Raw genomic sequence first — 12,974 nt, forward strand, 5'->3', positions numbered from 1 at the left:
ACAAATGCAAATGGAAAGAACCCAAGTCAAAATTATATAACAAAACAGCACTCCATCACAAAGGCGTGTAAGATTACGAGAACGCTGTTTTAAAATACTGGCACTTTAAGAGAACGATAATCTCAAAAACCACAAAATTGCCAAATTGTTCCCTAAACTGCTAAGCAGATAAACATGACTCTAATGAATGAGTGTGGGTTTTGTAAGGAAAAATCAAATTCAAATAAATTGAGTAACTTGTTATTAAGATGCGAAGTTTAAGCGTCTTTTCTTTCCTATCCATTTGATTTAAAAGGGGGAAAACCACAATACGTGAAAATATAACCGATTTTAAATGTGGCATTATTTTTAAAGGGTGGCCCAATTAATTAAAAATACTCTACATGCAGAATCTGAAGTTTCCTGAGTAGTTCATATTTAGGTAAATGGGAAAAGACATTTACAGCCAGCACTTTCTTAGTCTTTGCCGGGACTAACATCAACAAAAAATGCAATATGGCAGTCTTGTATTTTAAGCTCACGTGTTTGGGATACATTCTCGGGTCTTCTTTAATGTGGGAACTGCAAAATATAACTGCCATTACATGGTAATGGGAGTTAAAGAATAGAGTCCTCATGTAAAGATTAGAACATACTTTCCTATTAGTCCTTCAAGGACAGACTTTCAAAATGTTTGATTCTAGTAATCCCATGCTGTGAGTAGAGTGCTTACTCTTCACTTTGTAAAATATAAATGGGCTATGTAAAATTTGTCATCAACTTTGGACTTTCAGTTATAGATGAAAACTATCTCAATTTAACTTTTATTACCCCCATCATGATATGCAGGGTACGTAGACAAAAAGCTTTTTATCAGCTAATTATATGAAAAGATAAACAATGTAATAACTCATGTGATCCATAATGGGCAAAAAGCAAAAGACTAGCTTCCCCTCAAGAAGAAAAATTTCAGACCTATGAAAAGGACAACAGAACTAATAAAAAAAATTGTATTTACTTAGAACATTCAGAATGTCAACAAAACAGCTGCAACTTTTTTGTTTTGCAATTACAGAGTGGTATTCAGTTAACAGAACAACAATTATTTCGTATAAGCTGCACCAGAGAGACAACTGAAGATGAAAAAACTACCATCCCCATATATAACTAATTTGTGCTGTGCACCAACAAGAACCTGCTTTAAATTTCCATGCCAATTTACAACCCCCGGACTGTACCAGGCAAGGTTAGTGGCTGTTGAAAATACCACCAGGACAGGGCTATCTAAAGACACATTCGGTAGTGTGTTAACTATACAAAAAAAGACACTGTACAGTTTAAAACAAATCTTATACAGCCTTACGTTTCAGTTTTTTTCTTTAAAAAAAAAACTGTTTTAGAACCAACTTACTCATCACCATCACCTTCATCTTCTGCATCTTCCTCCTCCTCTTCATCCTCTTCATCTTCCTCCTCTTCCTTCTTTCTCTTGCTTTTTTCAGACTTGACGACTCCCTTTTACGCTGCATCAGGCTTTCCTTTAGCTCAGTCTGCAGCAATATCCTTTTCGTATTTTTCCTTCAGTTTTGCAGCCTTCTTTTCATCAGCTGCTTGTCCTCCGCAGCAGTGTTACCCCACATCTCCCCCAGCTTCTTTGCAACATCACCAATGGACAGGCCGGGATGTTCTCCTTGGATTTTTGGGCGATACTCAGAACAAGGAAAAGGCCGAAGGAGGCCTCTTGGGTGCATTGGGATCCTTGAACTTCTTTTTTGTTTCCCCTTTAGGAGGGATGTAGGTTTTCATTTCTCTTTCATAGCGGGCCTTGTCTGCCTTTGCCACATCTTTAAATTTTCTTTTCTCTTTAGCAGACATGGTCTTCCGCCTCTCTGAGCACTTCTTAGAAAACTCTGAGAAGTTGACTGAAGCATCTGGGTGCTTCTTCCCGACAAGTTTACACAAAGAATGTGTAGGATGACATTTTGCCTCTTGACTTCTTAGGATCTCCTTTGCCCATGTTTAGTTATTTTTCCTCAGCGAGGCACAGAGTCGCCCAGTGCCCGTCCGGCTCTCACTTGCCCTCGGCGCTGTCCCTATGGAGCTCAATGTACTGCAATGGCTGTGAGAGCGGGAGCCAGACGCAGCCTCCTCACTCTCTCTGCTCTGTCTGAATTATATTTTGTGATAAATGAAAATAAGTAAAATCCTAACTCTTGTCCTTGAATAAAGTATTTGTGCACCTTTCTCAGAAATATTTTTACATTTGATTTATATGAAAAATAACAAGCTAACTATGTAACACTTGCAAAACTCTCATGATAAATCTTTGTTCAAAAGTTTGTTGACTCACTATTGTCCTCCTTAGGTTTTTGAGGGTATGACACACATACAACAACCTGCACAAACCTTCAGTGAACAGCCCAGGAAATGTCAGTATACGTAGGCTTCAAGAAGCCCTTGCCCAGACCAAGAGGTATGGAACATTCTGGCACTCTGCCCAAGGTATCTGCCCCAAGAGGTCATTATAGCCCAACTGTCTTCCCCAGGAGGTCATGATTACCCAATATATTTGTCCAGGAGGTCCTTGTTGTCTGTTTTACCTGCCCCAGATCATTCCTGCCCAATGCATTTGCTCCGGGAGGCATTCTTGCCCATCTGTCTTCCCCAGGAGGTCATTATCACCTGTCTGTCCACCCCAGGACGTCATACTTGCTGGTCTATCTGCTCCAGAAGGTCATCATGGTCCATTGCATGAGTCCCAGGAGGTCATTATCGCCCAATGTATGGGCCACTGGATGTGATTATTGCTCATCGTTCTGCCCCAGGAGGTTATTACTATGGATTCTTCCTTCCCCAGAAGGTCATCACTGCCTATTTTCTTTGCCCCAGGAGGTTATTATTTGCCCCAGGAGGTCATTGTTGCCCACAGCATGCCCCCAGGTAGCAATTATTTTCCATTGTATCTGCAGCAGGAGGCCCTTACTGTTCATTGTGTGAGCCTCAGGAGGAGGAGATTGCTACCCTTTGTATCATCCTTGGGAGGTCAGCATTGCCCTGCTATCTTCCTCAAAAGGTCACTATTGTCCATCTATCAGCCCAAGGAGCTCATTACTTCCCATCTTTCTGCCCCAGGAGATCAGTATTGTCCATTGTATCTGCTCCAGGAGGTAATTATTGCCCATCGATGAGCCATAGGAAGTCACTATTACCCATGCACCTGCCCCAGGAGGTCAGTATTGCCCCTGTAAATGTCCAGGAGATTATTACTGTGCATTGGACCTTCCCCAGGAGGTCATTATTGCCCATTTTATTTCCCCCAGGAGGTAGTCATTACCCATCTCTCTGCCCCAGGAGGACATTATTGCCCATTGTATCTGCCTCAAAAGCTCATTATTGCCCTTCTATGGGTCCCAGGAGGTCATTAATGCCCATCTATCAACCCTATAGATCAACCTATCAAGCTATTATTAACCAGTGTATTTTCCCCAGGAGGTCACTGTTGCCCATTGTATCTGCCCCCAAAGGTCATTATTGCTCAATGCATTTGCCTCAGGAGGTCATTACCATCCATCTAACAGCCCTAGGAGGTCATACTTGTCAGTCTATCTGCTCCAGAAGGTCATTATTGCCCATTGTATGAGCTCCCACAAGAGGTCATTACTGCCCATTGTATATCCTCTTTGGAGAAAGGATGATTATTATATCCCTCTGTATCTGCCCTAGAAGGTCATTATTACCTATCTATCTGCCCTGGGAGGTCATTACTGCCCATTGTATCTGCCTCAATAGGTCATTGTTGTCCATCCAATGTATATTCTCCAGGAGTTCATCATTGATGACTGTAGTTTCCCCAGAAGTCAGTTTTGCCCTACTATGAGCCCCAGGAAGTCATTATTATACAATTATCTGCCCCAGATAATTACTGGGTCATTACTGCCCATTTTATTTGATCCAAAGGGTCATTGTTGCCCATCTGTCTTCCATAGGAGGTCAGTATTGTCCATTGTGTCTGCCCCTGGAGGTCAGTATTACCCATTTTATCTTCCCCAGGAATTCATTATTGCCCATTGTATCTGTCCTAGGAGTTTATTATTATTATCATGATGATTATTATTATGATTATTATTTGAGATACTCTCACTTTGTTGCCCTATAGCTATGGCATCATAGCTCACAGCAACCTCAAACTCTTGGGCTTAAAGCAATCCTTTTGCCTTTGCCTCAGCCTCCTTAGTAGCTAGGACTACAGGTACCTGCCACAACACCCAGCTGTTTTTAGAGACGAGGTCTTGCTCTTGCTTGGGCTGGTTTTGAACTTGTGAGCTCAGGCAATCCACCTGCCTCAGCCTCCCGGAGTGCTAGGATTACAGGTGTGAGCCATCATTCCCGTTCGTTATGATTGCCCATTGTATCTGCCTTAGGAATTCATTACTGCCCACTGTGTCTGCCCCAGGAGGTCAGTATTGCCCATCTAGTTCTCCCACGAGAGGTTTATATAAGGGCCCCAACCCACCTTGTTCCTCTCACAGAAGGACTCTGAAGAAGATGTCTGGTTCTGGGTAAAACATGAAATCACCTCTTCAAAGAGAAGAGGGTCAATTTTGCTCAGATATGTTGAGAAAGAAGGAAATTCAGCAGCATTGGCTGAACTCCTGTGTTAACATAAATATTCAGTAATAGAGTGAAAGGCAGTCAAATAACCTCTGGCTCATCCTTAAATTTCTTGAGGTATTCTGAAAGTGGATTCTTTTTCTTAAGTTTATTTTGTAAGAGAAGAAAGTGAGGCCTAGGCTAGGGAAGGGAGTCACCCTGGATTTTGACCTTGCCTCATAAGCAGCTGTCCCTATTTCTCCAGCTGTGAGGTAAGATTTTGTCTCTCTCAAAAGATCTTTGAACTTTGGAACTCCTGGATTCTACCTGGTGGTTGGAGCTCACAGGCTGGGGCTCTAGGACCCATGACACCCTGTGTGATGTCATCAGGCTTTGTGAGACAGCCGGATGCGGTGTTTTCAACACTACCAAGTAGGCAGGGCCACCCTGTACAGTCAGGTGTTCTCTCAGCATCCAGGCACCTCAAATTCTGCTGTCCAGAAAAAAATTACACCTTTCAATTCATTCACCATAGACCCCTGCCTGATTTCACCTATGACCCTGCCTGGAAAACACATCAGTCACCAGGCAGCCTGTGCAATTTTCTCAATGGTAAGTGGAGTGAGCACTCTGTGCTAGAGGAGGGCACAAAGATGGGGGGCTTCCATCGGGGGTCAGTGAAACAGTGCATCAAATCAATGACTCCTCAGGGAGTTAGGACTGGGAAGATTTATCTGAGTTTGTTAAAAAGGAGAGCAGCACCAGGCTGGTTATGCCATCTTAAAGGTGGCTTTGGACATTGCAGTGGCTTTAGTTCTTTAAAAACAGAGCCGTTTGATTATATACGTCTTTACGCTCTTAAAATATATACCAAGTAAATGTATTACTTATTCAGAAAAACACAATAAAGGCCTGGGATAGTGGCTCACACCTGTAATCCTAGCACTCTGAGAGGGCAAGGCGGGCAGATTGCCTGAGCTCATGAGTTTGAGACCAACCTGAGCCAGAGCGATACCTCATGTCTAAAAAAATAGCTGGGCGTCGTGGCAGGTGCCTATTGTCCCAGCTACTTAGGAGGCTGAGGCAATCACTTGAACGCAAGAGTTTGAGGTTGCTGTGAGCTATGACACTGGGATCCTCTACCAAGGACAATAAAACAAGACTCTGTCTCAAAAAAAAAGAAAGAAAGAATAGAAAAACACAATAGATAAAAAGCCCTTAGTGTCAGGATGTCATAGATCTTGTGTAAAGATCATTATTAAGATCATCCTAGGAAATCTAGGATTTAAAAATGCTGCTTATTAGCTGGGTGTGGTGGCTCTTGCCTGTAATCCTAGCACACTGGGAGGCTGAGACAGGCCGATCGCTTGAGCTCAGGAGTTCAAGACCAGCCTGAGCAACATCAAGACCCCACCTCTAAAAATAGCGGGGCATTGTGGCAGGCACCTGTCATCCCAGCTACTCAGGAGGCTGAGGCCAGAGGATCGCTTGAGCTCAAGAGTTTGAGGTTGCTGTGAGCGATGCTACAGCACTCTACTGGGAGCAACAGAGTGAAACTGTCTCCTAAACAAATAAATAAATAAATAAAATGCTAATTATTTACAGAAAAACTAGTTGTAACAGTATCTAAAGTATAGTCATGTTTTCCTGGCTCTAAAGACTCACATTTTAAAACACACCTAATGAATGTAAATCCAGATTTGGTTTAGGATTTGGATGTGTGTGTGTTGGTGATTACTAGCTGCATTTTTTTCTTCTTTACAGGATGCTTTTAGTCAGCTCTTTACGTGCACGTAAAATTTTACTTGCTCTACATACAAATCATCAAAACATGTTTTACATATTGCTTCTGTGTTTTTCTAGCAAGTGAATTCAGCAAATTTTAGTGAAGAAAATAATTGCATGATTTTCATCTGAGGACAAAGAGTCGAATAGCCAGTCACAGGCTGCTTAGATCTATCTCACGGTAGGAGCGATTTTTCTGTGTTTTGTGGGGATGCAGAGTGGAGTGGGAGGTGAAAACTAGGATGAGCTCTGCTTTGTAACATGAGAATTTATATTAGTTCTTTTGCTAGAAGGGCCTAGGGGTCCTAGACCAAAGGACTAGGAGAGGTAGAGGCTCATTTCATTGATCATCTTTTCCAGCTAAAGAGGTGGATGTCACATGATCTTTTAAAAAAACTTTTATAAAGGGCGGCGCCTATGGCTCAGTGGGTAGGGTGCCGTCCCCATATACTGAGGGTGGCGGGTTAGAATCTGGCTTGGCCAGCTAAAAACAGCAGTGGCAATTGCAACAAAAAATAGCCGGACTTGTGGTGGGCTCCTGTAGTCCCAAGCTACTCGGGAGGCTGAAGCAAGACAATCACTTAAGCCCAAGAGTTGGAGGTTGCTGTGAGCCGTGATGCCACTGAACTCAAAAAAAAAAACAAAAAAAAACACCACACTTTAAAAATATTTTGCAGTATAAAGCATGCATATAAAGGATAAAAACATATTCTTAAAAAGAAAATCAGCAGGTTCCCATCCAGTGCCTGCCCTAATGCCCAGCTCTGCTCCCGAACAGCATTAGCTTTTGACAATTTAATCTATTTCTTATGACAGTTTCATATTTTAAATAATATTCTTATACTTCTATTTCTTGATTTATTTATTTATTTATTTTTTAGAGACAGAGTCTCACTTTATAACTCTTGGTAGAGTGCTGTGGCATCACACAGCTCACAGCAACCTCCAACTCCTGGGCTTAGGCGATTCTCTTGCCTCAGCCTCCCAAGTAGCTGGGACTACAGGCGCCCCCCCCCGCCCCCTCCCCACACACACATACACAACGCCCGGCTATTTTTTTGTTGCAGTTTGGCCGGGGCTGGGTTTGAACCCGCCACCCTCAGTATATGGGGCCGGCGCCCTACCGACTGAGCCACAGGCGCTGCCCTTGATTAATTTATTTTATACAACTTCATTTCTTTGTTACATAATCACCATTTTTCTAGTTTATTTTTCTAATCTGTGATTTTTTTTCATTTTTTTTTTTTGTTAATACAAATCTGACATTCTTTCAATCACTTGCCTCTGTCACATGGTCTGGCTGGCTGCTCTCTGGCTGTGATCTGGGGACTTCTCTGCCCGCTCCGGGGTTGGAGTCACTGTCCTGGATTTGTACCATCTTTATTCACTGTTTGCTTTGTTGGCCTTTATGGTCCACATGTATTTTCTCAAATAATTCCAGGAGGGTCATTTTTCTGAGTCCTTCACATATCTAAAACTACCTTCATTCCACTCTCCAGCTTGATTAAGTTTTGACTGGGTGGAGACTTCTCTCTATCTCCCACTTCAGACGGAGCAACCTGGCTGCGGGATCCTGTGTGGGGGGAGAGATGGAGAACTGAGTGATTCAAACACTCATATCGAGACTTTTCCCTTTCTTTTTTTTTTGGAGACAGAGTCTCAAGCTGTTGCCCTGGGTAGAGTGCTATGGCATCATAGTTCACAAAAACTTCAAACTCTTGGGCTCAAGCAAGTCTCTTACCTCAGCCTCCCAAATACGTGGAACTACAGGTGCCTACTACCATGCCCAGCTGCTTTTTGGTTGTGGTTGTCATTGTTGTTTGGCAGGCCTGAGCTGGATCCAAATGTGCCAGCTCCGGTGTACGTGGCTGGTGCCCTAGCTGCTGAACTACAGGCGCTGAGCCTTTTCCCTCATTTTTTTTAGAGATGGGGTCTCACTCTGTTGCCCAGGCTGGGGGGCAGCAGCAGCATCATAGCTCAATGCAGCCTCAAACTTCTGGGCTCAAGTGATCCCCCTGACTCAGCCTCCCAAGTACACGTCCAGACATTTTAATCGACTCTCTTGATTTCCGCCCCAAGCTTTCCTCTGCAGTTCCATTTTTCCAGAGAAGAATGGACTTGTCTGTGCAGGGATGGTGAAGAGAGATGACTGGTCTGACCCCTGATGTTTGGCCTTTCCCCAAGCCATGTGTCACCTGAAGCCCTGAGCGACTCTGGGCTCAGAGTTGTTTCCACTGCAGGGTCCTTCCTCTGCACACTGTGGGCCATGACATCTTCTGTCTTTCCAAAGTGTCATCACACGTCCAATAACTTCTTGTTTTCCAAGCATGTGTTAAAAATTTTAGCTTTATTTTTCATTCATCATTGTGTCAAGATGGGAAGGAGATGATGTGTTCAATCTGTCACCTTTAAAGAAAGCCTCTCAATACCTTTTTTTAATGAATTATGAACTTTAAACATAACAGGAATGTAGAGGAAAAATGTCCCAAATGCTCTGTCACATCCATCAGCTCTATCAAACCAGACCTCTTTGCCTTTTTCTTTTTTCTTTCTTTTCTCTTTTCGTTTTTTTTTCTTTTTTTGAGACAAAGTCTCACTTTGTCACCCTGGGTAGAATGCTGTGAAATCATAGCTCACAGCATCCTCAGACTCTTAGACTCAAGTGATCCTCTTGTCTCAGCCTCTAAGTAGCTGGGACTACAGGCCCCTGCACAATTCCTGGCTGTTTTTAGAGAGGGGGGTCTTACTCTGGCTCAGGCTGGTCTGGAATTTCAGAGCTCAAGCAATCCACCCACCTCGGCCTCCCAGAGTGCTAGGCTTACAGGTCTGAGCTATCGTGCCCAGCCTTCCTTATTTTCTTCAGAGCTTCTTAAAAAATAAGCCCACAGCTCAGTGGGTAGGGCGCCAGCCACATACATCAGGGCTGGTCAGCCCAGGCCTGCTAAATAACAATGACAACCACAACAACAACCAAAAAAACATAGCCGGGCATTGTGGCAGATACCTGTAGTCCCAGCTACTTAGGAAGTGAGGCAAGAGAATCGCTTAAGCCCAGGAGTTTGAGGTTGCTATGAGCTGTGATGCCGCAGCTCTCTACAGAGGGTGACATAGTGAGACTCTGTCTTAAAAAATAAATAAATATAAAAATAAAAAATAAGCAGTAGGAGCCCTTTATTCCCCATCCCCACCACTTTCCCCTGGAGGCAATCACTGTTGTAAATCTGTGTACGTCGCTCCCATGCACAGAATTTTCCCTGCCTTTGCTACATATGAGAATATAAACTATTGTACTGCTGTCCATGGGTCTCACATTTACATTGTACCCTACTTGGATGTTTGCACCTTGTTTTTTTTAGACTTTACGACAGTGATATGTGTATTGCCAATTGAGCCATTTCCATGAATGAATGAATAGCTTCATTTTATCAATTCTCCTGTTGATGGAATCTTAAGCTATATTTAGTTTTTCACTAGTATGAGCACTACGTCAATAAACATTCTTGTACACCTCTCATGATGCATCTCTTTCGGTGAGACACATATCTCATGAGAGTCTCCTTAGGACAGATTCCTGGTAGGGACCTGCTTTGTCTCACTATATGCGTATGTAATATACATATCCACAGCTACATGCTGCCAAATTGATTGTACGGATGATAGTGGACCACAGTCCTCATTGCCTGCTTTCTCTCCAGCATGTGATGGTGTGTTTTTTACATTTTTAACCACTTGATGAGTATCAACTCAGATTTTTAGAGACCCCTGCTGTCACTCCAGGATGGCTTGGGCACGCACTAAGGATGAGTAAGCCTTCGTTCACCTCATTTCCTGTACGCACAGGGGTATGCGCCCATGACTTTATATGGTAGTATAATCTTTATAAACATGTTACACATTTTGATGTTAAGTAATCTAATGAAGGTCGATTTTAAGAGTTTGAGCTAGGTGGGGTGTGGTGGCTCATGCCTGTAATCCTAGCACTTTGGGAGGCTGAGTATCACTTGAGGTCAGGGAACAGACTCAGCAACACAGTGAGACCCCAACTCTACAAAAAAATAGAAAAATTAGCCAGGTGCTGTGATGTGGGCCTGCAGTCCCAGCTACATATGGGGCAATGGCAGGAGGATCACTGTGAAGCCAGGAGTTTGAGGTTGCTTTGAGTTATGATGCTGCCACTGCACTCTAGTCTGGGCAACAGAGAGAGGCCTTGTCTTCAACATGAGCAAAAAATATAAAACCACAAATTAACAAAAAAGAGCTTGTGCTAATAGAAACAAAGATGCACCTTATGTCTATGACAAGGACTGGTATTTGTCTTTAAAACACTGAACACTGAATTTGAGACAAGTAGGTGATCTACAAACTATTGGAATATCTAATACTGCTTCTCTTAAACATTTCTTTAGGAAATAGAAAAATGGACCATGGATAACACTAAGCTTACAACAAGAACTGTCATAATTCGATGTTTATTCTATGGGTCCTTGACATTTGGGGTGTGGACAGCTCTGTTTTTCTCGTATTTGCACCGTATCCACAAGAGCTACTTGCAGAAGACAAGCCAGGAGCTTTCATCAGCTTGGTCTTCGGAACAAAGTGTACAGCAACAAATTACCCAGGACTCACAGCCAACATCAAAAGCACACGTAGTAGTCAAAAATGAACCTAAAAAACTGCGAGCATTTGCTGCGTTAGGTAAGTATCTCCTTTTTCTCTGTTAGCCATGTTAGAGGGAAAATATACCCCAAATTTAAAATTTGGAAGAGTGAGAGGATGTCCTTTGCAGAGAAATTTAGTTTTCAAATTATGAAACAGAAAATAATAAAGCCGGCATGCATGCCCGTACCACTTCCATTTAACATTTTCATATAGCTTACTTGTATGTGCCTCAGATAGCTTTGTTTTCAGAGAAATCAATTTTAATAGGGACAGTAAAAACTTTACCCGCTTCCTTCCCCTCCTTCCAACCTCAGAGCTCATAGCTGATAGGAATTGACAAGTTTCTTTCTCCTACACGTCTCTTCCGCTTCCTCTGTGTATTATCCCTGAGCAAAACACGGTATTACGTACTTGTAATAGAGCTGTAGATTATTCTGCTGTTACGTATCCCCTTGGAACTTGCTCTTTTCACCCATCGTTATGTCTGTAAGATTTTTGTCCCACGTTCACACACATGAAGACCTAGTTTAACAAATCAACCCACAGAAGGATGGAGACCTTCAGGCCTTGAGAAACCGGCCGGCCCTGTGTGGATCCCCACCATGTGTGGCTTTCCTCCTTGATGAGTAGGAACCCCACCCCTCGACTCCAGCCTCTGCCCCTTTCCCTGAGGAAATTCAGATGGTGATAGAAAGTAAAGAAATAGGACACCAGTGAGACCCCCCCCAGCTGAACAGTGGAGCTCACTTCTCCACCAGTTGAAACAAGTCTGGGGATGGCATGAGATGGTCCAGGCATCAGAGGCCATACCAGGTTTGAACTGAGGCTCCAGGTCGGAGCAGTCCCTGCCTGGCACAGAGCTCTGCAGAAACCATAGCTGTGGTCAGTGGCTGGCCATAGGGTTCAAGGATGCCAGCTTTCTCTTCGTCTCTGTCTTAGACACATGTTTTAATAGCATTGGATATCATTTATTTATAAGGCTTTTAGACAAATACTTAAAAACACAACAAAAAAGGAAAATCAGCCATCGTCTTTAGCACTTGAATCGTCACATGTATGTATGCATATACATGTATGTAGATGAGACATTATTCCTTCCTCTCTACCTCCATTCTTACCCCCAAAAGGTAAATGCTTAACGGTAGCAAGTTTTCTCTATGACTTTACATGCGATTTGCTTTAATATTATGTTATAATAATCTCCTTAGCTACATATGTGTAGGTCTGCCTCAATCTTTAGTAGCTGTTGAGTGTGGATACACCAGATTTTATTTAGCTATTCCCCTACTGATGGACATTTAGGTTGTTTCCGATTTTCTTATAGTTGCAAGCTGACGCGCAAACTTCCTTTATGTATGTACGCATACAGAGAAACCACATTTAATGCTATATTTATGCAGAACAGATTAGAAACAGGAGTGCTAAGCTATGATGTTCAAGTACCTTTTTAAAAATTTTAGCAGAAACTGCTAAATTACTCTCCATCAGTGTAACCGGTTCACTCTTTCACCAGTGGTAAAGGAGAGAACAGATTTCCCTGTTCCCTCTGCCAACTCGGGATGCCATCACGTGTTGTAATTTGTACCTCTGTGCCTACTAGGAAAGGGGACGCAGTGACCTTGTCAGGCTCATTCCAGGTGCGGGGTGCCTAGGGCAACCCCTGGTGCCTCACAGCGCCTCCGTGTAGAGAAGTGACACCTGTGTCCCTTCCTCCACCAGCCGATTCTTTCTGCTCAGGAGATCTCTGCTCTGAACTCTCTGTGTTACCTTTTGTCACCATCTGAAGTTCATCAGTTCTACACAAACCACTAGAAGTTTAGAAACTGTTTAATCTCCAGGGGATTAAACCACCTGATCCTTCTCTTTCCTCTGATGACTATAAATACACCATATGTAAGAATTCTCACTTGTCTTCAAATTTCATATTTATCAGTCTTCCTGCCCCACGTACTTTGCACTCC

At 43.0% G+C, this 12,974-nt stretch overlaps 1 protein-coding gene across 13 annotated transcripts in view; it reads left to right on the top strand.

Annotated features, from left to right (window-relative positions):
• Nucleotides 1–12,974, top strand: part of GALNTL5 (polypeptide N-acetylgalactosaminyltransferase like 5) — a 75,917-nt gene that overhangs the window by 20,826 nt on the left and 42,117 nt on the right. For 4 of the 13 annotated variants that reach the window (XM_053608681.1, XM_053608669.1, XM_053608682.1 and 1 more), the window contains exons 2-4: nucleotides 2,345–2,452; nucleotides 6,433–6,535; nucleotides 10,761–11,049. In XM_053608681.1, the coding sequence (XP_053464656.1) occupies nucleotides 10,779–11,049 (271 nt within the window). In that variant the 5' untranslated portion in view covers nucleotides 2,345–2,452; nucleotides 6,433–6,535; nucleotides 10,761–10,778. Of the gene's footprint in view, nucleotides 1–1,054; nucleotides 1,226–2,344; nucleotides 2,482–5,108; nucleotides 5,182–6,432; nucleotides 6,536–10,760; nucleotides 11,050–12,974 lie in introns of those variants that run through there. The other 9 variants (XM_053608671.1, XM_053608670.1, XM_053608672.1 and 6 more) reach the window with 7 other exon arrangements.

The sequence above is a fragment of the Nycticebus coucang genome, chromosome 11 (assembly GCF_027406575.1).
Source record: "Nycticebus coucang isolate mNycCou1 chromosome 11, mNycCou1.pri, whole genome shotgun sequence".
NCBI lineage: Eukaryota > Metazoa > Chordata > Mammalia > Primates > Lorisidae > Nycticebus > Nycticebus coucang.